Source organism: Aspergillus nomiae (genome assembly GCF_001204775.2).
Source record: "Aspergillus nomiae NRRL 13137 chromosome Unknown contig00276, whole genome shotgun sequence".
Taxonomy (NCBI): domain Eukaryota; kingdom Fungi; phylum Ascomycota; class Eurotiomycetes; order Eurotiales; family Aspergillaceae; genus Aspergillus; species Aspergillus nomiae.
Window position 1 is genome coordinate 18,939 of NW_015378331.1, and position 24,162 is coordinate 43,100.

General features: G+C 49.1%; 10 protein-coding genes across 10 annotated transcripts; 7 read left to right on the forward strand and 3 right to left on the reverse strand.

Moving 5' to 3' along the window:
• Positions 1 to 293: 293 nt before the first annotated feature.
• Positions 294 to 1,298, forward strand: ANOM_008388 (PHD finger protein; the record flags this gene model as incomplete). The annotated part of the gene is made up of 2 exons (XM_015553644.1): positions 294 to 495; positions 550 to 1,298. 2 exons carry the CDS (start codon positions 294 to 296, stop codon positions 1,296 to 1,298), a joined length of 951 nt encoding a protein of 316 aa, XP_015404251.1.
• Positions 1,299 to 2,436: 1,138 nt separating this feature from the next.
• On the forward strand, positions 2,437 to 5,079 carry ANOM_008389 (glycoside hydrolase family 92 protein; the record flags this gene model as incomplete). The annotated part of the gene is made up of 6 exons (XM_015553645.1): positions 2,437 to 2,585; positions 2,634 to 2,671; positions 2,723 to 2,832; positions 2,892 to 3,715; positions 3,768 to 4,451; positions 4,503 to 5,079. 6 exons carry the CDS (start codon positions 2,437 to 2,439, stop codon positions 5,077 to 5,079), a joined length of 2,382 nt encoding a protein of 793 aa, XP_015404252.1.
• Positions 5,080 to 6,055: 976 nt separating this feature from the next.
• ANOM_008390 (uncharacterized protein) lies at positions 6,056 to 7,000 on the forward strand (the record flags this gene model as incomplete). Its single annotated transcript, XM_015553646.1, has 1 exon — positions 6,056 to 7,000. One exon carries the CDS (start codon positions 6,056 to 6,058, stop codon positions 6,998 to 7,000), a length of 945 nt encoding a protein of 314 aa, XP_015404258.1.
• Positions 7,001 to 8,560: 1,560 nt separating this feature from the next.
• On the reverse strand, positions 8,561 to 11,453 carry ANOM_008391 (HET domain-containing protein; the record flags this gene model as incomplete). The annotated part of the gene is made up of 2 exons (XM_015553647.1): positions 8,561 to 10,813; positions 10,869 to 11,453. 2 exons carry the CDS (start codon positions 11,451 to 11,453, stop codon positions 8,561 to 8,563), a joined length of 2,838 nt encoding a protein of 945 aa, XP_015404257.1.
• Positions 11,454 to 12,309: 856 nt separating this feature from the next.
• Positions 12,310 to 14,226, forward strand: ANOM_008392 (fungal specific transcription factor domain-containing protein; the record flags this gene model as incomplete). Its single annotated transcript, XM_015553648.1, has 1 exon — positions 12,310 to 14,226. One exon carries the CDS (start codon positions 12,310 to 12,312, stop codon positions 14,224 to 14,226), a length of 1,917 nt encoding a protein of 638 aa, XP_015404256.1.
• Positions 14,227 to 14,591: 365 nt separating this feature from the next.
• On the forward strand, positions 14,592 to 16,789 carry ANOM_008393 (phenol monooxygenase; the record flags this gene model as incomplete). The annotated part of the gene is made up of 5 exons (XM_015553649.1): positions 14,592 to 14,732; positions 14,786 to 15,746; positions 15,799 to 15,821; positions 15,874 to 16,330; positions 16,401 to 16,789. The coding sequence occupies 5 exons, from the start codon at positions 14,592 to 14,594 to the stop codon at positions 16,787 to 16,789; spliced, it is 1,971 nt and encodes a 656-aa protein (XP_015404255.1).
• Positions 16,790 to 17,425: 636 nt separating this feature from the next.
• ANOM_008394 (uncharacterized protein) lies at positions 17,426 to 19,278 on the reverse strand (the record flags this gene model as incomplete). Its single annotated transcript, XM_015553650.1, has 3 exons — positions 17,426 to 18,708; positions 18,784 to 18,907; positions 18,976 to 19,278. The coding sequence occupies 3 exons, from the start codon at positions 19,276 to 19,278 to the stop codon at positions 17,426 to 17,428; spliced, it is 1,710 nt and encodes a 569-aa protein (XP_015404262.1).
• Positions 19,279 to 19,788: 510 nt separating this feature from the next.
• On the forward strand, positions 19,789 to 20,709 carry ANOM_008395 (EthD domain-containing protein; the record flags this gene model as incomplete). Its single annotated transcript, XM_015553651.1, has 3 exons — positions 19,789 to 19,916; positions 19,967 to 20,606; positions 20,665 to 20,709. 3 exons carry the CDS (start codon positions 19,789 to 19,791, stop codon positions 20,707 to 20,709), a joined length of 813 nt encoding a protein of 270 aa, XP_015404261.1.
• A 1,399-nt stretch (positions 20,710 to 22,108) lies between these two features.
• Positions 22,109 to 22,405, reverse strand: ANOM_008396 (uncharacterized protein; the record flags this gene model as incomplete). The annotated part of the gene is made up of 1 exon (XM_015553652.1): positions 22,109 to 22,405. The coding sequence occupies one exon, from the start codon at positions 22,403 to 22,405 to the stop codon at positions 22,109 to 22,111; it is 297 nt and encodes a 98-aa protein (XP_015404260.1).
• A 1,258-nt stretch (positions 22,406 to 23,663) lies between these two features.
• On the forward strand, positions 23,664 to 23,990 carry ANOM_008397 (SCA7 domain-containing protein; the record flags this gene model as incomplete). The annotated part of the gene is made up of 1 exon (XM_015553653.1): positions 23,664 to 23,990. One exon carries the CDS (start codon positions 23,664 to 23,666, stop codon positions 23,988 to 23,990), a length of 327 nt encoding a protein of 108 aa, XP_015404259.1.
• Positions 23,991 to 24,162: the final 172 nt, after the last annotated feature.

A 24,162-nucleotide genomic window follows, 5' to 3' on the forward strand; every position in this document is an offset into this window, starting at 1 on the left:
ACAAGGCCCCTTGAGTGCTATGGTAGCGCTTTATCAATTTCCAGATAGCAGCAGTGGTTCTAGTTTGGACACTATCGCAGGATTGGGGAAGCTTCTGTCGTCAAGGATTCTTGGCAGCGGCCTGATCACGGGACGGCTGTACCTCGGATGAGGCTCGGAGATCAACCCGATCTCGGATCACGGAGCATCCTTTTTCCACCATCCTTTCTATGATCAATACTGAATACGATCTCACACCAATCGCCTTCATTTTACAGGTATATTCTTCAGACGGTCCTCGTGGGTCACTAGCAATGCTGCGGACGACAGAAAAACAGCTCAATGTTGCTCAAGGGCTTCTGAGCCAAACCGGGTCACGGAACACACATTACCCCTTTGAGGTCTCAGCGATATCGCAGTCCTTGCACTCAGCAGCGGAACTATCTAGTAGCGAACGGCGTGATTCTGGTAGTATCCCCCATGCAGAAAAGGGCTACATATATGATGAATGGACTCGTTAGTGCGGCCTAAATAATCCCCTACATTGGTTGTGGGTTCTAATGCCGCTAGGTGCTGGAAAACCACATAACTTAGTCTGTTCTGGTTGCCGTAATCCAGGCAGCCTGATATTGTGTGAAACCTGCTGCAGGTCTTACCATGCACCCTGTCTACCATCGCATGATATTTCCATATTGACTGAGCCGTTTCACTGCCCATCCTGCAAACACAGGCGATGGGATCAGTCACCGCCTCAATTCGACAGGTCGACATCTTCGTCGAACGCCTCACGGAGCAGCACTCCCAGTGCAAATGGCTATAGCCGAGTTACTAGTCCCCGTGAACATGCTACTCTGGAGGGGGGCCGGACTTTGCCAGCTCTAGGCTCATTGGCAGGGCCCACTCAGGACCTATCTAAACGATCTTCGCCTGATGTAGACCGTCAGCAGTCTTCTAAATCTCACGGAAACGTTGCAACTCCGGAAACCCACATCTTGTCCCGCGCCAGGAACCTTCTTGTTGATTATGGTCAACTGTATACCGACAAAGATATAAGGCCTGAACTCTTGCTGAAGCTGGCGTCCATGATGACAGAGCTCGAAGCCCAGCAATCACTGCAACAAGAGGTTCAAGAGCTGAAGACAGAAAATGCTGCTTTGCGAAACGAAAATGCTAACCTCCGGGCATACTTCACCTCCCGGCTGCCAACGAACGAGCCCATCATTAACTCTTCATCAACTAGCACTCTGCCGATCTTCCCAAAATTGCCGTCCGATACGAGCGGGAAGTCTTGGGATAGAATCGTGATGGATCTAATCTGATCCTGTTAAGGTGTACTTGACATGTATGCATTTCTCATCGCTGCTGAGTCGGACCATACCCAATGGAGTCTAACTCATATATTTCGCGCGGTCAACCCGTGCATATATTTGGTGAGTTGATGAGAATACGGGGCTCTTAATTGGTTGCTGTCGTCATTAAAATGCCCTACTGGGCTATGTGGCCTCGTGGATATATTCTTGTCGATTGTGCAAGAGTTGTTGCAAAAGAGTACCATACGGTTTGATAGATCTGAGACGTTTGCAACTCACAAGCCCTCTGGCCATCTTTTCCCGTAAATAAAGTGACTAGAGATGCAGGCCTAAAGAACCCCCAGGCCAATCCTTTGGCGGCGATTGCGGCTTGGTCTCCGCCTATTTGCTTGGTTAGAACGCAACTCCAGGACATCCACCACGCGGCTGAAGCATATTAAAGCACTTCACCAGTCACTCAATTCATGCGCACTGGCATTAAGGGGATTGTAAAAGGTAGCTAAGGTTTGGGAAGGCTACTTCGGTACGGCTTCACTGCCACCGACAAGAGTGGATTCGTACTTGCACCATGGTCCATGCTAACACACCATACAATCTTGTTTGATGTTTGACTGGCCTCTTTCAGAGACCCCATTTAAAGGCGGTGCAACATTTCCTACAAATTGCGGGGTTACGCCGAAGCTATATTGCACCCGAAGTAAGATCCGAAATGATCGGCATTGGCCCGCATCACCTTGTCTGCTCTGGAGTACCTTAGGCTATTCTCTTCCTGATCGCTGCGGTAATTTCCGCAATGTCACATCGTTCCACAAGAGGGGCTGCATTCAATGTCACATTTTGAAGTTGTATCACATTGACAATTGGCTTGAATCGCTCGGACATGACCCATCGATACTGCGGGGGCAAACACAGAAAGCCATGTGGCCCTTTCGAGGCATCTATTTGCTCGGCCTAACGTGGCCGGGCATTTATGGGATGTCATCTCAATAGTCCAGCCACATTGAAAACAAGCAAGGGGGGAAATAGGGCAGTGCGTGCGGGGTCCCCCTTTTTTTAAGCATCTTTTCTTGAGGTCTTGTCCCCATTTGTCTCTCTTTCCTCTTTATCGCATCTTCAATCCCTGCATGTGCGATCTGATTCCCACAATATGCCAGCTTTCGCATCTCCGACGCTCCTAGGCGCGATTGCTTTGCCATTTATATTTGCGAGCCGAGCAAGCGGACAAGATGCAGGTCAAAATGCTTTTGATGTCCTAAATTATGTTGATCCGCTTATTGGAACTTCCAATGGAGGCATGTATCTGCGTGACAGCAGTTCTGTATGCTCAGTATGCTAATTAGCCAGTATAGGACATTCCTTTGCTGGGGCGACACTGCCATTTGGTGATTCCTCTCTCACTTAACATGTGAAACCAGTCCCTAACGCCCGTAAAGGTATGGCAAAAGCGGTAGCAGACACACAGGGGGAGAATCAAGCTGGCTTTGCATTTGACACGGAAACGGTCACTGGCTTCTCGCATACCCATGATTCCGGGACTGGGGGTGTAAGTGCTGGCTTCAGAAATAATTCTATCACAGTGGTAGGGGTTTGACCTGCTCTTAGTCGCCGTCTATGGGAAATTTCCCTATATTCGCGCAGCCCAATTGCCCGGACGATGATCTCAACAAATGTAAATGGCAACAAAACGATCGCGCAATCGCATGGGTACGCGACTCTCCCAAGGCCAGACCAGGCTACTTTAGCATTGCTCTGGAAAATGGCGTGCAAGCTGAGATGACGGTGACAAACCATTCAGCATTATACCGATTTACATTTAACAACGTCCCCACAGACTCCCTTAGTCCAGTGATTCTGGTTGATCTCATGGATCTGCCGCAGTCGCGAAAGGGCGGCGTAGCCTCAGTTGATGCCTCTGGGCGCCTGAGTGGGAACGCCACATTCAATCCCAGTTTCGGTGTTGGGTCGTATGAGCTCCATTTCTGTGTAGACTTCAAGGGCGGCGATATTCGGGACACAGGGACATGGGTTAAAAATCGAGCTAATTCCAGCCAGAAGTCTGTCACTCTTACTGAAGATGGGGGGAATACCCCAGCTACGCTCTCGGCTGGTACCTTTACGAGGTTCCACGCATTGAAAGACAATACCATCACTGCGCGTGTTGGCGTCAGCTTTATCAGTGTTGAACAGGCTTGTACCAACGCAGAAACAGAGCAGCCCAGTTTCGATTTTGCTAATACAGTGTCTGCGGCTGAGTCTGCGTGGAGGGATAAATTGAATGTAATAAAAGTTGATGCTGAAGGCGTCTCGACTGACCTACAGAAGGTCTTCTGGAGTGGTGCCTACCGAGCCATGATTAGCCCACAGGATTACACAGGAGAGAATCCTCTTTGGAAAAGTGAAGAGCCATATTACGACAGCTTCTATTGGTGAGAGAACCCGCGGGAATTGGCTATTAGATCACTGACAAGGAAATCGCAGTATATGGGATTCTTACCGTGGAGTACACCAATTGCTGACTTTGATGGATCCCCTGTCTCAATCTCGAATGATCAGGAGCTTGGTTGACATTTACCGCCATGAAGGCTATCTGCCCGACTGTCGCATGTCTCTTTGCAAGGGGTATACTCAAGGAGGGTCTAATGCAGACGTTCTCATTGCGGATGCATTCTTAAAGAATGTCAGCGATATCGATTGGGATACAGCATACGAGGCTATTGTAAAAGATGCAGAAGTTGAGCCGTCGAATTGGAATGTCGAAGGGCGCGGGGGTCTTAGGAGCTGGAAGGGATTGGGGTATATCCCAACAGATGACTACGATCCTGATGGTTCTGGGCTACACACGCGTAGCATTTCGAGGACCGTCGAATATGCATACAATGACTTCTGCATCGCCGAGGTCGCTAAGCGAATGGGGCATGACAGCGACTATGAGAAATATCTCAAACGAGCTTCTAACTGGCAGAACATGTTCAAGGATGATCAGAGATCGACAATCAATGGTGTGGATACGGGGTTTACAGGTTTCCTGCAGCCTCGCTATCTGAATGGGACATGGGGATATCAAGATCCCATCTTCTGTAGTCCACTGATGAACTTTACATCCTGCTATCTGAACCCAGATGGGCACGAAACCTATGAAGGAAGCTCCTGGCTCTATACATTGTACGTTCTTCCTTACAGGCACAGTACCCTAAGCTGACCTACCGGGCTTAGTTATGCACCCCAGGACATGAGTCTTCTGATAAAACGACTGGGAGGCCCTCAACTCTTTACGTCTCGGCTGAACTACCTACATGATTCGGGTATACTATATGTTGGAGACGAGCAAGCCTTCCTTACTACTTTCCAGTTCCACTATGCTGGTCGGCCCGCACTCTCAGCAGCACGGTCCCACTTTTACATCCCATCTCAGTTCAATACATCGGTCTCCGGAATCCCCGGAAACGACGACGGTGGAGCGATGGGCTCATTCGCCGTGTTAAGCATGATGGGCCTCTTTCCAGTTCATGGACAAGATGTCTATCTGATCACACCACCCTTCTTCAAAGAGATCAGTGTCCGGAACAGCGTTACCGGCGCGGTTGCCACAATTCGCAACCTCAACTTTGATCCGAATTATAAGGCCATCTATATTCAAAACGCTAAACGGGATGGTAAGCCGTGGACAAAGAATTGGATAGGTCATGACTTCTTCAACCAGGGTGGTGTGCTTGAGCTGGAGCTGGGTTTGACGGAAAGTGCTTGGGGGACGCATAATGAGGATCTGCCTCCGAGTATGAGTGACTACTAATAGTCTCAATGACATAGGTCTGTCTAGATCAATCGACATGCTAGGGAAGTGTAGGTAAGGCGTCATATTGCCTCTACTACTTTTCCATACTTTTGCCCCACAGATTCTAAGGTTACAAACCAATAACTATCTGTGCCTTATGATATAAAATATGCCGTAAATTTTGGCTTTACTTGATATTACATATATTGACAAATAAATACATCTCTTAACCCCTGATGATCTAGTTGAATATGACGTCTGACTGTAATGGAATTTCTTACCTTGTAATCAGAGAAGGTCGCTGGCTATTCCGGCACGGGGGACGAGATATCCTTTTTGCCCTTTCCTTATATGCAATGGCAAAACACCACGAGGAAGGCCCCTAATTCGTGAAGAAGAGGAAGAGGGTCTCTTCTAAGCAGTCAGGGCGATAGGTCTACTTCCCGGAGCGGGCACATATTCTACCCGGAGCTACCTCCAAGATTCAATCCCCTGTAGTGTAGTATATACTGAGTAACTGGTCATTACAATTTACACAGAGTAGGCCAGGTCTCAGGGTCCTAGTGGCCTCTCAGCCAGAAGATTTAAGCATATTATACCACAAATATCTGTCCGTCTAGTCTGGCTCTATCCCATTCATTCCATTTTTGTTTTCATTCTGGGCTGGTCAGGGAAGCCTTGATACCAGGCAGGGGGCACCACTTGCATAGCTGCTCCAGGCGGTGGGAAATTGAAAAAGATAAAGATAATACTGACTCACTTTTCAAAAATCTCGTGCCCAGAGACTGTACGTAAGAGGACCACCGGGCACCCCACCCAACATCCTCACAGCACCATATACTACTTAATGAATAAAACTATGCTCGAGTACGTTAACCCCCTTCCATATATCTGGGCGGTTCTAACTCACTCAAAGAAAGAAACCCCCGAATATTACTCTACTACTGCTACGGATTTGCGCCTTGAGTGTTGCACTCAATAACCGACTTGAAAGATGTCTTTTCGCCCAGACAGCCCTGTCGAGCTTCCCAATGGCCATTTAGTGTGTGGCTCACATCACCTAGTCGTCTGTCCTATCTGCACTGTTGATTATAGTTTTATGGAAGAAGTATTAGAAGAAGATCAAGACTCTCGCGATGAAAACATAAGCGACGAGGAGAGACCATTCGACGAGGAAAGTCTATCTGACGAGTCAACATTCGACAAAAAGACAGCATTTGACAGTATGACCCGACTTAGAGTCGGCACAGGACGCGTCATTCCTACAAAGTTTCACCCGGATAACACAAGGGATACCCCGCAGTCACTTTTCCCATCTGGTGTCAGCTATAATTCCTCACCAGCTGTATGCCGGTTCATTCATCGAAACAACGCCAAACAATTGCTTATCTACACAGACGGTGCATGTTTAGATAACGGCGGAGCAAACCCCAAAGCCGGCTGTAGCTTTGTTTTCAAATCTTCCACAATACAGCCTGAATATCTTAGCTACGTACGCTTTCCTCTCGAAAACTCAGGGCCTACTGGTGAAGCGCATCCGCAAACAAGCAACCGGGCAGAGCTACGCGCCGTTATTGCAGCTTTACGATTTCGGTTCTGGACAGGCGAAGGGTTCGACAGTCTCGTGATCGCGACAGACTCCGAATATGTTGTCGAGGGTGTGACATCTTGGGTACGTGGATGGCTATCGAGAGATTGGAAGACGAAAATAGGAGCAGCGGTTAAGAACCGGGACCTTTGGGAATGCCTACTTGGAGAAATAGAAAGATGGGATAGCAATGGCATGCAAGTCAAATTCTGGCGTATTCCAAGGAATTGGAATACAGATGCGGACTATCATGCTAGACATGCGGCTTCTGAAGATACACGAGGCGACTTCGAAGATCTCAAGGGCATAAATCTCTCAAGCCATATGGTTATATATCAGGCCGTGCACTAAGGTAGCACCTAGGAATACTACTTCGTCCAGTTTACCGGAATAAAAATGTGATCTTCTACACAAGTTGAGGCGCATAAAACGATCGACTAGAGAATCTGCATTATTAAAACTCACGACCCTTACTATCTAGAAATCTTTAATATGCACAGCTCTTACCACTTCTTTCGTTGCAAACCGCAGCCCATATCTGTCACCCAAATACAATATAAAGCACATCGTGCAGGGGCGGTAGGGTTCTCCATTTGAGTCGATAAGAATATTACACATAACTCACGATTAGACGGAATGCAAGGCCTAGACGATGTGATCGCAAAGCGAACCTTCGCCTGTAGAAGCTGAAATGACAACCTCAAATTTGTATAAGTGTGTTTCTCAAACATAATTATTGTATATGAATACCACACGGTCCATGTCATATTCAGTCAGTCAATACGCAGGAGTCCAGATTTTAATTTCTTACTTGAGAATCGGGCTCTTTATTTAAACACTGCAAACGAAGCCCTGTTATAGTATAACTTAACTTGCCCCTAAAGTCAAGACACGTGTACGGAATTTTAAAGATCTGCGATATTCCTTTACCCTTCCCTCTCTTGCCCTACATTTGACTGAATGACCAAACGCTCGTGCTAATTTTGAAACGAATGCTGTAAAGTAAAAGGCTAGCCATGAATATTAGTCCCGGAAAGAAAAAAGGGGGAAGTCAACTTACTGAATTTCCAACAGGTCGCCAACAAGCAGACCCCATCACTCCGCTTCACAGCCAACCTGCTTCGCTGTCCAAGTTCCTGCCTCAGAAGGAAGCTTTTGGCACTAGTATCCATACATAGGTCGAATTGAATCCCAGCATCGCATTTGTTCGGCATGCCACAAATAGGGTTGCCATCGATGGGACAAATATTGTTCACGGTAACCTTCGTAGTCTTCCCTTCCGCGGGTTTTCCACTCAGGTCCGAAGTGACTGTGATTTCCCAGCAGGTTCCGCATTGTGGTCCGGGCCCTGGCCTGGCTCAGGCCAGCCGTGATCCTGAACTGGTTGAGCTGGCCACAGGCGTTCACTATAGAGCGTGAAGGTGGCCTTCCTTGGGTGAAGAAGGCGGTGAAGAGGAAGGGGGTGATGAGAGTGAGGTACCTCATGGTTGATTGATTGAGTGATTATGTGATTTGACTGGGCTTAAATGTGCGAAAGAAGCCTGAGTGATAGTGGCTTATTAGGAAGAGGGCCATGGGGTGAGTTTGAAAGCGAGCTGACACGTCATCTGTGGCATATGAGTAAAGCTGACCATGTTTCCTTGAGATGAAGTGTTCTTAGTATTCTGGGCTGGTTAACATAATCATTATCATCATCAGCATCAATCGGATAGGGCTCTCTCAAGCCTTGGGAGATATATTAATGTGGATTCCTCCACTTGTAGCGGTCACTAGATATGCACATATGACTGGAGTCATAGAACTTGGCCCTCCGTTACTTGAGTATATCTCGTGAACTCACTATCTCCAAGAGTTTCCATGGATACCGACAGAGACAATCTTTTGGTAGTTGTAGCAGAGAAGGGATCATATTCAAATATTCTCTTGGACAGGTGCATATAGCGCCGCCACCAATCCAAGTTCAATTTTTAGGTTTCCTGCTGTCTTGAGCACTGCTTCGTAAATTGGGGGACTCTTCGCCCGGTATATAAGTATAAGCCGTAAAATTTCAGGCACAAACTCTGCATTATTCCCTGCTGCTGCCTTGACCACTTCTTCAGAAACTGGGAGATTCTCCCCTAGGTGTTGAAAAAGAGCTTCTATAAGTCCAGGCCCACAACATCTGTTCCCTGCCACTGCCTTGACCGCTTTTTCAGACACTGGGAGGTTTTTCCCTCGATGCTGAATTAGAATCATCATAATTTGATATCCACGATGGCTGTTCCCTGCCGCTGCCTTGACCGTTTCTTCGGAAACCGGGAGACTTTTCCCTCGATGTTGAAATAGAGTCTCTAGTATTTCAGGTCCCCAACAGCTGTTCCTGACCGCTGCTCTGACCACTTTTTCGGAAACTGGGAGATTCTCTCCTTGGCGTTGAAATAGAACCTCCATAATTGCAGGTCCAGAAGGTTCTCTATTCTCTGCCGCTGCCTTAACCACTTCTTCAGACACTGGGAGACTTTTCCCTCGGTGCTGAATTAGAATCATCATAATTTGATATCCACGATGGCTGTTCCCTGCCGCTGCCTGGACCACTTCTTCAGAAACTGGGAGACTCTCCCCTCGATGTTGAAATAGAATCTCTAGTATTTCAGGTCCATGATGGCTGTTCCCTGCCGCTGCTCTGACCACGTTTTCGGAAACTGGGAGATTCTCTCCTTGGCATTGAAATAGAACCTCCATAATTCCAGGTCCAGAAGGTCCTCTATTCTCTGCCGCTGCCTTCACCACTTGCTCAGAAACTGGGAGACTTTTCCCTTGTTGTTGCAATAGAACTTCCATAATCTGGGGTCCATGAACCCACATATTCCCTGCTGCCGCCTTGACTACTTCTTCAGAAATTAGAAGATTATTCCCTTGGTGTCGAAATAGAACCTCCATAATTCTATTTCCGCCATCTAGGCTCTCGGCCACTACCTTGACCACTTCTTCAGAGACTGGGAGACTCGCTCTTTGGTGCTGCAGGAGGATTTCCACGATGATACAACCACGTGATCTATAATTTGTTGCTACAGCTATAACCATATCTTCTGAAAATGGTAGATCATTTTCTTGGTAGAAGAAGAGATCATGTGGGAGTGTCTCTATACATCGTCTATCTTCGTGTGCGGAATCCATAACCAATTCTTTGATGATTGGATCTTTTGTTCCACTTTGACGGAGTAGTTGTTCTATTGCCTTGGTTTCGAACTTTCCCTGCTTTAATATTGTCATTGCAATATCTAGCACGGCGAGCCTTGTGTGTTTCAATCTTTTTTCGGTATAGGACCACTCTTCTCGATAATTTGGTGCTATCTCACTGAGCTGGGATATCACCTCAGACTTATCCTTTCTTTCTGGTTTAGCATCAGGAATTTTCCATGTGAGTAGAATATCATGAAGATCACTCATATATAGTCTTTCCGGAGATATTACCGCTGGACTCTCTTTATCCTGTCTTTTCTGGGGTGTCACTGCTGGGATGACGACGATGAAATGGTCTCTGCACAGTCTTATGATGCTTGGCTTTGAGGCCCCTTTCAGAAGGCAGATGATATCGCCAGCCTGGATCAGCACTGCAGAAGCCTGTGGTTTCCAATTAGTTTCCCACAAAGAATTGAAACCAAACCGCTGGGCGTTGTCATTGAAGAGGACTTCAACATTTTGTTTCCCAAATTCAGAAACACTCTCCTCAACTGAGTTAATATTGCCTAAGATTAATCCTTTGCCTTTGATAACAGCTGTTGCTGTCCCATTCCATGTGTCCACCGAACATTCAGGGAATATATGATTGACGACCTGCTTGAATACCTCCTTCCAAGGGAGGCTATAGTTCGGCTCTAGGGCAGCTGTGATAGGGTTGGCACTTAAGCCTAACAGTGCATATATTTTGTCATGCTGCTTGGTCGCATTATGGTTTTGATACATGCCAATGAGCTCCCCTACAGAGATGGACCCTCGCGAACCAAGCTCATATTTAGGCCGATAAAGTGCGCCTTTTATGAGATAAGCAACAGGGCCAATCCTGCTCCGGAAATCTGAGGATAGCCCTAGTCTGCTAAGGCCTTCGCAGAAGACGTGTCCGTTTATAGAAACAGGGCCACACATGATATAAACACATCGTGCGACGCCCACTTCTTGAAGCACCTGTTTGAGCTTGTTAGTGATGGTTTCTGACACTGATGGGCAATTGCTATCTTACCCAGATACGACTAAACCAATCTCGCTGTAGCAACTGCAGACATGCATCATAGCTTTCCGGATTGTCCAGGCTAGAGGTTGTATCCTGGCCTTCTCCAAGGCAACGAATACTTTCAAGCGCTTGATCACCATTCGCTGTGGTCTCTCCCAGCCAGACAATGACACGTTCGGCTTGTGCATAAATCGTCCGCATCAGTGGGATCTGCTTGCTTTTCTCATTTCCCTGATCTTCATCGTCCTGGTTAATGCATATTGCATCAACCCATAGTACTCTGTCAAGTTGGCGGTTTCGGAGGTTTACAAGTGCACTATGGAGATTTGTTGTGACATGAAAAGTGCAGCCGTTTAGAATGATTGATTCGGGCTTCACCTCACTTCCCCATACATAAGAAAGTGCCTGGTAAAGGTGCGTTCCACCGCCTGTCTCTGATAAATCATAGTTGAACAGCACACACTGTATTGGAGCACTCTTATCCTTATGTGGCAGCAGGCGGATCATGCGAGTGGTATAAGGCTCTTGCGGAAGCGCTGGGTAAGTAAAAGCGGGCGCGGTGATATGAGAGTTATGTTCTAGTTTTAAAGACATTTCCTGGGTAAATATTTTGTCTTGTGCTGACAAGTACTGGATGTAACTTGAGTTCACTCGGTGTGAGTTGATTCAAGAAGCTTACACATGTGCCTAAGTGAGTTGGCATATCTAAATCGAGGGGTACCTGGGCAAATGTGATTGGGTCGGTCGAATCGGGGGCTGTTGATCTGCAATCTCTGAGTCCTACAAACTAACTGGCATTTATATTATGTGTGACATGGCACATAGTGCAGGGCGCTTGTAGATGTCAATTCATAAAGCTCTACCTGATAGTAACAAGTAGAGGAGAAGTCGAATTATATTTGGTTCGGTACTATACTATATTATATTAGCGTGGAGAGCACTGGGATATGTACTATCCATACATACATAGGTTGCGGGGTGAGCCGAAACTCCTTTTCACCCCACTTCCGCAATGCGGGGGGCACATCGGGTCACGTGCGACCACCGTGGGGTTGATGTGGAGTCCCCGGATCTCTGCGGGCTTCGCCCCTAACAATCGGTGATGTCCCCCAGATTCCTCTCCGTATCCATCTGGTCCCGAAGGCCTGATGAACAATCACAAGAAACAGAATGAGTTCTGTTCAGAGCCGGCGCTGCCATTCCTGTAACAGGGTTTTCTCCAAGGCGGAGCATCTGACGCGCCATCTTCGCAGTCACACGAAAGAAAAGCCCTACAGATGTTCCATCTGCGGCAAGCTCTATACGCGAAGGTTTGCCACGTAGTCACTCCTACCAACGTATGTACATACCAACCTGACCTGTACTTTCCAGTGATGTGTTGCGACGCCACAAAAAAAATCAGCATAATGCTTCTTCACAATCACCAGACCAATTGGAAAAGGACACCACCATGGTGTCAACTTTGTCCCAGGAAGAACTCAATTCCCCTTGGACCCCAGACCACTCCGCTCCTATGCCTGGGTTATCCAACCAGTCACCTGAGGTGGGGAACCCTCAGTCGATAGAGACCCAACGCCCTCTTGAGATGATTCCCCACGACCCCATCCTCAATCCTGATCCAAATTCTTGGTTTCTGTGGACTGGGCTGGACGTCGATGCTTTGGATTTTACCTTATCGTCAGCCGTATCAGAATGGGCGCAAATGCATCCACGACCGCCATCTAACTCTGGCGATGTCTCCATATTCTGTCCACCCACACCGACACCTTCCGGCGGTATACCGACAGATGCTCAGGCGCTACCAACTAACCTCGTACAGCAGAGATGGTTTTCGCGGCTGACAGTTGGGCAAGGGGGACAGAACTCGCCAAGGGCTTCCAGCAATCGTGGGGGCTCCTTTGTTGAGGGAAACGTTGCGGCTGATGAGAATTACCGGGCGGGCCTGTCGCAGACGCTGCAGCCTCACATACACGACGAGGCTCTCCCGTCGTCTGACCAACTAAATCTCTACGCGAACCTCTTCTTCAGCCGCTTCAACTCCCTCTTTCCTATCGTACATGCGCCTTCGTTTCAGCCCACGAAGGAGAATTCTCTGCTCTTCGTCTCAATTTGCTCTGTGGGCAGCCTCTTTGTAGGATCGGCCTCTGCCGTTGCGCGAGGGATCCGTCTTTTTGAGAGATTGAATAAAGCGATTTTAGCGTCCTGGGAGACTGTCTTGTCGCACAGCTGTGATCATGCCTTATCAATGGTACAAGCCGCTGTACTTGGTCAGACGTTCGCAATTTTATTGGGCCACCCCAAGACTCTCACCCTGGCAAATGTGCTGCATGGTACCGTAATCGCATGGGCGCGTGAATGTAACAAAAACGCAAACCCGGGCCCGCCTGACGCTGAAGACTTGGACCCCACGATGGTTGATTTAGATAAGCAGTGGAGTCGGTGGGTTGATCACGAACAGCGAAGGCGGGTGGAGATTGCATTGAACATCCATGATGCAGAGTTGGCTAGTCTACTGCACCACGAGCCTCTCCGTAAACATCGTCTCAATCAGTATCCACGTGTAGCCTCTGACGCACTGTTCATGGCACCCACCGCGTCGCGATGGGCCGAACTCTACAGAAACACGCCAACCAAGGACTTCTCACTCTCTAATTCAATCGACCCGCTTCAAGCGGCGGTGTCATTCTCTAGGTTCTCAGCGTATGGAGTCCTGGAAAGTATCAATGCACATATTATCGAAGCTCGACGGTCGAATACATTGGACGAACATGAATCTAAACAGTTGTCAAATCTCCTCATGCGATGGTGGAGAATATATACCAACCACTTCCCACTGGATGGGGAGGACGATCCTTTTAGCCTACCGGTCCTGTGGCACTCCGCTTTCATTAGTATCTATGCTGATATAGACCTTCTGGAGCAAGCCATTGGTCGAGACGGCGACAGTGCTGCTAACTCCAGCTCTTCTCTCATCAGGTCGTGGGCTACCTCCCTCGATGCTAGTAAGTGCTTGGTGCATACCTTATTAATCCAGCGGTACCTTGAACGGATGCGTGTCTCGTCGGAGCCGGCAATTCATGTACCTCGAGCTCTTTTCAGCGCAGCTCTGGTATGGCTATGTTTTACTCACGTTGGTGGCCGCCATGCCATTGATGCCGACGCATTCGACACTCCCGAGGTCCGGCTCGTAGAGAATTTTACGGCTCCCGTTAAACCTCAGGGACAAGGCTTCGGCGACGCTACAATAGTGAGCGTCAGTCACCTACACCGCTTGATTGACCTCCTAAATCGTATTGGCCGATGGGGCATCTCACAATCGTTTTCTTCTGTTCTGTGTACTGCGGTAGAAAATAAACCGAGTGTGTGAGTTGCTATAAAGCGTGTCTAACAGGGTTCCGAAGGAATCACCCTATCATACTAGATAGGAGCCCACATCTGCAAGCCTGATGCGTGGGGTCGAATTGTGGGTTCCAAGAGGTTCGCTTCCTTCCGACATGTAGGCACCCCGCAATTTCGGGCGCCACATGGCGGGGTATTACATCCGGCGGGGTGGCTTACGAGGTATACCTACTGAAATAGACCGGCACTTCTGAAGTGTATCCGAGACCAGTGTCAATATAACTAGAAGGACATGGAGCGATGGGATGAAACAGATATTAAGCCGCGTTCCTGTCGCCCTACGTATCACCCAGGATCAACACAGATTCACTTTGTCACCTTCACCGCGCCGTCATGCCCCTCTTCACTGAACAGGCCTTCAGTTGGCGCGACCTCAGGGTCCACCCATCGTTTGCACCTCCACTTCCTCGCCTGACCCCGGAATTCGTACCCCCAGAAGATGGGATAGAGCGATACGAGGTGGTTATTGTTGGGGTATGTCAGCAAGACCATTTCCCGGACGCTTATTGTCGCTAACCCTTGGCCAGGCCGGACCCGCAGGCCTCATGCTTCACCTGCTGTTAGCCAGATACGGCTTGTCAGAAAAGTCCGTATTATGCATTGACTCAAAACCTGGCACGCTAAAATCTGGCCAGGCAGATGGGATACAGCCTCGCACCTTGGAGGTTCTGAAGACATTGGGTATATCCGATGAAATTGAGAACGAGGCATGCCAAATGTGGGAGTTCGCATTCTGGAACGTCTCTGACGACCCGGTGAAATTGATCGAAAGACGATCTATCGTACCGGAAGTGATCCCACCTGCGAGGTTCCCTTATGAGGCTACCATCCACCAAGGACGCGTAGAACGCATCATGGAGACAGACCTCCTCCGATACTCAACGCGCGGAGTCATGAGAAACACCAAACTTCTATCGCTGTGGATCGACGAGCATACAGATGCAGAATTCCCCGTGATTGCTGTAATTGAAGTCAATGGGGTCCCGCGGGTCATTCGTACAAAACACTTGGTCGGGGCAGACGGCGCGCATTCGGTTGTCCGCAAATCAGTTCGCCTTTCGCTGGAAGGTCAATCACTGGATTATATTTGGGGAGTTGTAGACCTGGTCGTTGACACTAACTTTCCCGATATCCGCAGACGCTGCGCGGTTCATTCATCTGCGGGGTCTGCTATGGTCATTCCTCGTGAACGGATTAATACGGGTGAATACATTACTCGAATCTATGTGCAGGTTCCAGGGGCTGTAGAGTCTGGGAGTGCCGGCACCGATGCGGATCTCAAGCAAGAGGCGAAGGGGAAACGGAGCCAGGTCACTTTAGAAGGGATCCTGAAGCAGGTTGGGGATGTGTTTAAGCCGTACTACATTCGACCAAAGAGGGATGATGCAATCGACTGGTGGGCTGCATACCAGATTGGTCAGCGAGTGTGTCCGGAATTTATCGTGAAGGACTCCAGCGGGCTTGGCCGCGTATTTCTTGTCGGCGATGGTGAGTTTCACTGCTCGAGACTTTGTGTCCAAGCTTTACTAATGAATCTTAGCATGCCATACACATAGTCCAAAGGTAGGCCGTTCATATCTTTTACTACTTCTTAACAGCTGACGTAGATGTCCAGGCTGGCCAAGGCATGAACGTGTCCATGATGGATTCATACAATCTGGCCTGGAAGCTCGCTTATCATATCAATGGCCTAACCCCTAGTTCGTCAGACAAAAAGAGCTCAGATGCGCTGCTTGACACATACCACACAGAACGCCATGCGAACGCTCAAAATTTGATTGACTTTGATAAGAAGTTCTCCAGCAGCTTCTCGGATAAAGTGGGCACGACCGAGTCCAAGTCTGGAATCTCCCATTCTGACTTCGTCGACCTATTCAGCACCGGGTGCGGTTTCACCAGCGGCTGTGGCGTAGAGTACGTCGATAATCTAGCGGTTGACAGGCCTTCTATCGCCAGAAGCAGCCCGATTGTTGGGGATGACTATATTTCGGGGATTCTACGCTCTGGGCGCCGCCTACTAAACATCAAGCTGAAACGGTTTGCGGACGGGTGGCATCGTGATATTCATGACGGTACGCAGTTCCTATGTCTCGCTGCTGATATACCTTCCAGAAAGCCCTGCTAACAAGGATCCACTGCAAGACCTTCCGTCGACCGGTCGGTTCCGTCTATTGTCACTCTTGACCAACGATCTCCTCGATCCCAACGGTGTCTCTGCAACCGCAGTCAACAATGCAGCAACCCTTGTCAGGCAGTTCCCTCCGTCCTTAATCGAACAGATCATCGTCTATCCACGTCTTCCCGGCGAAGTCACCTGGGAAAACATCCCCAAATGCGTAAAGGAGCAGAACGAGATGACGTTCTACAATGGGTACGAACTGGACGATGCATACCGTATCTATGGCGTTGATCCAGCGCGCGGCGCAGTGGTTGTTGTACGGCCGGATGGGTATGTAGGTACGATTGGAAAGCTTGACGACATTTGCAGCATCTCTGCGTATCTCAGCCGTATTATGTCTCTTGCTCAATAGACACTTCCAGTGCTCTGTGCAATTTTTATCACCGAATCAATTGAAATTCTGGACGCTGGATCCTTGTTTTTTCGTGTTAAGTATTTGGTACACACTTTCAGAATTCAGAGGTCTCTTCTCACTGTACATATACGACATGAAATGATATATCTGCAGCTTCGCGCTTTCATTGTATGTAAGCTATTATAGATGATAACGTATATTCAGAGCTTTCGAGCTGATGCTTTGAAATTTTATTCATAAGGTCGACGGCGATGATGAATGCTGTTCCTAGGCTTTGGCAAAACCCTCCATTGCTCTCTACCTATCTTGAGGTGGCGGTGAAAGGAACTTTCTCCTACTCACAAGATTGGTCCAAGCAACACGGGATATGTTTCTCTGGTTGAAGAGCTCAAGGACGTAAGCTATATGCGAAGTTATAGCAGTGCAAAACACCTAATGTAGGGCTTATACGATACAAGACATTTTACCGAAAGACCAACCAAGGTTACCCGCGAGTGACCTCTCGTGGGCCCCTAGAACCTACTAAGTAATATTGCACTGAATAGTCTAAAGTCTGTGTGCCTTGCACTGCATTATCTCTCCATATATCTTGCGCGTTTAGCTAGCTACTATGCAATAGATAAAATATCCCCATTACCTTCTCACGCGGGGAAGAACAAGGCGACCATGGGAAAAAACTACATTTTCGCCCTCGAACCGAGCGATAGACCGGTCCCCGCCCTCATGCCGCATAGGAGAAATCGTGGTCGGGGTATTGACCGAGCCGATCTCCATGTTAAGTTTCTGTCCTGCATCAAAGAGAAATGCAGCGGGATACAGAGGCACCAACACCGAGTAGACATTCGCAGGAACCACGTCAGAAGGTGGAAGCTGGGGCTGAGCCAGGATTCGCTCTTTGGTAAAGTTCCTTGCAACCTCATCCCGGTGCGACAGACGAAAGTAACCGCGAGCAAAGTTGTCCATAGGCTCCCCGTGATTGCCCTTCAGAACGATCGTATTTCCGTCCTGGTCAATTGCACGGAGATGGATGAAAAGATCCAGATCCCGGGCCGTCGTGCTGACCTCAAGCTCCATGTATGGCGAGCCCAGGAGCTCAAAGGATTCTGTAAATGCAGCATTCAGTTCGAACATAAGATTATCCCTGAGAGCTTGGTAGGTGAATGCGGCTTTTGCCTCGGCCGGCCTTTCAAGAGACAGTCTTTTGCCAGGGGTCAAGTAAAAGCTGGTATCTTCAGCGTCAGGCGGAGGGAAAGCCAGCTCATGCTCTCGATACAAGGTCTCGGTGCCATGATGCTGAAGCAATCGAATTCGAGGAACATCAAACATTCCATTGTCTGTTTTGTCGAAAAGGAAGCAGTCGAGGAACAGCTTCTGTAGTTTGATATGCTCAGGCTCGTAAAAGGCTCCTAGATGGTTTCCCGTGTGCATTTCAAGCCACTTGTGTTTGGAGCTTATGCCGTTAAAAGCACGAAGATTGCCGGGCAGGTGGAGCTCCGGGTCGGTCCAGTTTCCTGCGCTGTAGAATGGGACTTCAATGTCTGACAACCTGCGGACTCGTTCCAGTACAGACCAAGGTCCGTCTGTGGGGTATTCAGTCTCTGAAAGCAGTTTCGGGTAGTCTACCCTATTCGCGGCGAGCTCCTCTTCGCTGAGCGTACCATCTTGCGCTCCACCTTGGGAAGGCACAACAATGTTGTGGTACCAATGGGACTGGAAATTGTTGCTATAAATACCCCCACGTCTGGCCGCCTGGTACATGCTGCAGGCGGATTCATACGACATGACACAACTCAGGTGCGGTGGCCTCTGCATTGCCGCCCAATAGCCCACCATCCCAAAATAGCTGATTCCTGAAAAGGCCACTTTGCCGGTACACCACGACTGCACCGCCGCCCATTCAACGATGTCGTACAGATCTGGTCATGATGGAACGAGCGGTTAGACAAAACCGGTGAAATTCCCGTGAGTGTTCGATGGCATGGAGCAAATACCTTGCCCTTCCGCATCGGCTTGGATATTGACGGATCGTTCCAAGCCAAAGGGATCCAGTTTCCCTTGGCTGCCCCCAATACCGCGCGTGTCGACCCGAAGAAGGGCGTACCCATACTCCCTGCACTGTTACTTGTAAGAAGGAAAGCTTAGTCCCGAAAGCAAGTCTCATCACATATATCCGCTATGCGTACCCATATAGTGGGCTCACACAGCTCAAAAGCAGCGTCCGGCCCCAAAGGTGTTATGTGCTTGTACATTTCCGCATAAATAGGGGTCTTCGGCAACCCAAACCGTGAGGCATGAATATCCTTGCCGTACGGTCCCAGGCTGCAAATGACAGGCACCTTCCTGGCCTCTTTTGATGCAGCAAACGGAAGGAAGAGGTCGGCACAAAGCTCAATCCCATCGCGCATGGGCACATAGACATGTTTAATGCGGGTGTACCCTTCCACATCCGATGTAGATGTGTGGTATTTTGGGCGAGTCACGGCCATGGTCATACGAGTAAAGTAGAGAAATGGGTGCGGGACTAGAAAGCAGTGCCGAAGATTATTCACTCAGGCTTCTGGAACAATCTGGGTGTCGACTTAAGTAGTTGACGGGCGAACTTCGTGGTGACTGGTGAGTCGTGACGTTTTTATGGAGTGAGCACAGCATGTTGATCAATGTGGGGAAGCCCGCCGCAAACTCCGAGGGGCCGACGGGGCCGACGGGGTGATGACCAGGCCGGCATCGATGGGCGCATGGCGGAGGTGCACAAATGCAGCCATATCCATATTTCAAAGCGTGATGTAGCCAGAGTTATGGGAGAGTTCAGGCCACGACTCGGGATGTCCACCCCCGGCCGGAGCGGTGGAGAGGTTCCCTTCCTTGTATGGGCCGCAAGATGTAGCTTTGCTTCCTTACTTCGTGGGCCATAAATACTTGCTGCATTTCAGTTCTCCAGGCCTCTCCTTCAGAACCAACTCAAGCCGAGTACCCCGTGGAGTGTAGAGTATAATACGATGGCCCCTATCAAGCAATTGGTCGTCCTGCGCCGCAAGGCAGGTCTAACAAAGGACGAATACTTTGACTATCACTATCAAAAGCACGGTGCAATCAGTACTGCGCCGACTGCCGCAGAGACTCCTGGGTAGGCAAGTCTCCTCTTCAACCTTTTCCTGGCCGCTAACAAGAGCGCAGGAAGTACTTCCAGACACATTTCGTTGACGCAGCGTACCATGCGGACACATCACAGAACGTCCCGAATGCTCACCCGCCCTGGGCATTTAGCGATGGCGTTACAGAGCTTTATTTTGACTCTTCGGAACACCTGATGCGCGTCTTTCAATCAGAATGGGTGTCCAAAAAAGTGGGCCCCGATGGCGTGAACTTTTCCGACTTCAGCGCGGTCCTTCCAATGTTCGTGAGAGAGGACGCAGTGCCCCTACCCTTCACTCGTGCATCCGGGATGGACCAGCAGGCCGAGAATACCTTCGTGGCTATGTATTTCGTTGCGCTTCGCGACCCGGAAATCCCGTCGGAAACGTTGATCTCGGAGCTGGTATCATCTCTAGCTTGTCATGCATCGACGGAGGTACAGTCGATGCTGGTGAATGTCCCTGTTGATTCTGGATTTGATCTGGGCGCTTATTTTGGAGGAGAGCCTCCGGTGCGCTATCGATTGGTCTTCACCATGATATTGCGCGGGAGAAGTTCAATCAAGACAATTCGCAATGCCCAGGCCGACTTCGAGGCGAAAATCACATCTCTTGATCTGCCGGCTACATGGATTGCGTTTGGAGAGCGAGCCGTGGTGTTGGACCAGGCCGGCAATGTGAAAGTAAACAGCGATCTCCCCTATTTCGCCCAGAGAATAATTGCTAACCATTTACCACAAGTTCGACGTGAGTCGCCAACCGTTCAAGAATTCCAAGTTCGACTAGACCATCCAGTGCGCTTGTGTAGTGTGGGAACATCTGTGAACCTGCGTTCTATTCATATGCGTCTTTCCAGTACCTAGCAGATGTATCAAGCAGGCTCCCTAGAAAAGCGATCCACCTTGAACACCGCTTCGTATTTATAGTCAAGCTAATTCAGTCGAATCGTGTCCGACAAGAATATATGCTGCGTACTCCGTAAATGTGAGATTAGGGTGCCTTGCATCTTGCCTCACCCGCATGGCCTGGTGGACCGTGACCACCCCGTCGGGTTTGTGGGGGAGGGCCCCAGGGTCGTGGATCTTTTGCCGAGAGATCATAGTAGAACTATATAGTCGGTCCATGGCCTATTTGCTCTGCCGCTTCCGCTTACTCAGTCAGTAATATCTTGATCATTCCAATAGCCAGGAAAGGTAGTATGGCCGTAGAGGGAAAGGTCTAGTAATTATCGATTCTATGTTGCTGATGGGTGATGCCCTAGGGCCAGGTCTCTGTGGGGCTCCTATGGAGGAATGTACATCCTTGAGAATTCTCCCTCTTTGAGTGCACGATAGATTACTTGATACTTCTCGCCTATGCTGTCCGCATCGAATATATCCATCTTATCCATATAATCCAGGATGCACGTCAGAATCGCCATCCAGCAATTTGCAGTTATCTGGACAGATATATATAATCTCTTCCGGAAGAGACTCGTTAGCCCAGCAAAAAACCACTGCCTCTATAAATGTATATATTAATTACTGAGATCAGACTCATCAAAGAAACTATAGTTGAAGTAGTATATTAACTAACGGAGCACATATTCTCTGAGTATATAAAGGAACATAAGTAAGATAACTAGACTTGTCGAATGCAAGTCAGTGTAGTATATAGCTTAGGCTTATTTAACATAAAAGATCAACGTATTTCAACAACCAGCCGGGCTAGCTCAATCGGTAGAGCGTGAGACTCTTAGTCTTCACGGTATCTCAAGGTTGCGGGTTCGACCCCCGCGTTCGGCTTGTCTTTTTTTGCATTTCTATTTTTTCACCTTCCGTATCTCAATCCTGACCGACTAGAGACGCTAGAAAGCTTCCTATGTAGAATACAAGGCAACGTTCTTTCCCTAATCATTTTTAATCAAGAAGCTTATAGTATACTACATAATCCCTACACTTCTACGAACTCGTGCCTTCCTGCCTTCTCCCAACGCAGATGCCTTACTGACTAGGCTTCATCGTCGCCTGGCGCTGCCTTCTTTCCCTTGACACTTTTCCACTCCAACGCAAATGCGCCTAATGCCGTGAGCGAGGCCATGATCGTCCCCAAAATGAACACCCAGCGAAGTGTATGGTAATACTGGACCAGAACCTCATGTAGATCTGCAGCAGGAAGAATGGCGCGTAGGTTGGTTACTCCGGTATTAACAATGCTCCGTGGATCCAAATCGGCAACCACATGGGCCAGCCCCAGCAATTAGCTTCTGGTTGAAGACATTCTGGCCTACGGAGACGAAGATGGTGCACCCAAGTTGCTGGCAGAAGAAGACCAGCGAGACGCCGATAGGGATATCGCGCGGCTGCAGCACTGTCTGCACAGCGATGACTGCATGCTGCATGCCCAGGCCGATGCCGAAGCCCAGGATGATCTGGTAGCCGATCCATATCCGGGCGTGGGTGTCGACCTGGAAGGTGGAGATTAGCCCCGTCCCGATGGGCATCAGGCACGAGGAGGCGATGGTGAAGGGGGGTTGTCTTTCACCATGTTTATTTTTCAAGAATGTTACCATAAGCTGATGCACATGGTCCAATATGGAAAACTGCCAGCAGGCGCTGTCTACTGTCTAGACTAGAGCCAAGACACGAGAGTAGAGAGCTGCATACGACTGAGCAAGACTATTTTGCTAGCCGTGACAGCTAAACGCCTCCCACGTGGAGGAATCCATGTGTGAGATGACTCCGTGGTCATCCCTAGCGACATTAGCCCTAACCTAGCTAGAAGGGAAGATACCGAGGGGCTTGGGGGCAGCTCCCACTTCAACGAATGGGGTTTGTTTCAACCTCACCTCATTTGAAAAAATAATCATCAAAGTCCTCTCTGCCCTAGCTATTTCCAGATATTGCACTCTCCCTCAGCCTGCTTCATTCAGTCATATGCAGGCCGGTCAATCTCGCTACCTTATTCAATCCAAGCGAGACACCTCGTAGCTGGAGCTTCAGTGTCATGTCTACTTGCGATTGATCGGCAATGTCTCCGATGCTGCCACGGATATTCTCTCCCGCCTGGAGGCGCTTCGGGGAACCGTTGCCTCGGTTGTTGAGCTTAATCAAACTACCCCTCGAGCGGCATCCACGGGTAAGTCGGAACGGTCAACGAACCGAGCCGACGGACATAATGAATACTTGAGAGGAGAGTAATGGTGAAGATTCCACGGCCTTTGTAGAGATAATCCTCGGTCTCGGCTCAGTGACTCCGGATACCTGAACGGGCCAAGTGATCCGTCGTGCACCGTGGATTCCGGTATCGGATATGTCCAACGCGGTGAAACATGTCATTCTTGTGTGCCAGATGAATACTTTATCATGGTGAACAGGGCTTTCTTGTGGATACTGTGATTGTGGGGAAGATGCCGCCTTTGACCGTATGGAAGTCTGTGGGTTGTGGCCTCCACATATTCGCCGACTTTTACTGCAGTTGCAACTAAACTGCATAACTAGAGCATGCTTCATGTCTGTTACCACTCGTTCGAAGTCTGTCATCTTGGACAAGAGTGTTGGAATGGCGTCTGTGTCACGAGTGGGTCAATATCAGCCTAACTCTATGCTAAGCCACAGCGGGGTCAGCGGTGATCAATGCAAGGCTGAGACGATCAACAAGGCGTTTATTGCTCAATAGTGTCCACCACATATATATCTCGACTTTCACCTACTCTCTAGTTTCATGCATCTATGAACGGGTAGTAATATTCTTTCCCAAAAATGTCCTCCACCACCAAGGACCCGCAATCACTTCCCGTCGACGTCGAGCAGCAGTGCGCAGTCACTCTGCCGGACGGCGATCGATGCCCTCGGTCGTTGACCTGTAAGGCTCATTCTATGGCTGCAAAGCGAGCAGTTCCTGATCGTTCAATGCCATACGATATGTTGCTCCAGGCTTATCAGAAGAAGCTCCAGACCCGTCAGAAGAACAAGGCTCCTCCGCAGAGGAAGTATCGTCCACCGAATCCACCCAGCTCGTCTCGAGAATCCTCCAGTGGCTCGCACATTCCACCCGAACGCTCTACATCGAAGAACTCGCCGAGCTAGTCATCATCCCAGAAACTGGTACCGACGTTGATAAACGCCTCGCCGACCCACGCGCCATCCTCGCCATATGTCCGGATACCCTCGTAACAACCACACCACCAATACCCAGTAATCCGGACCCCCAAGACGGCTTCAAACCGAACCAGCACCAAGTCCACTTCACAAACCCCTC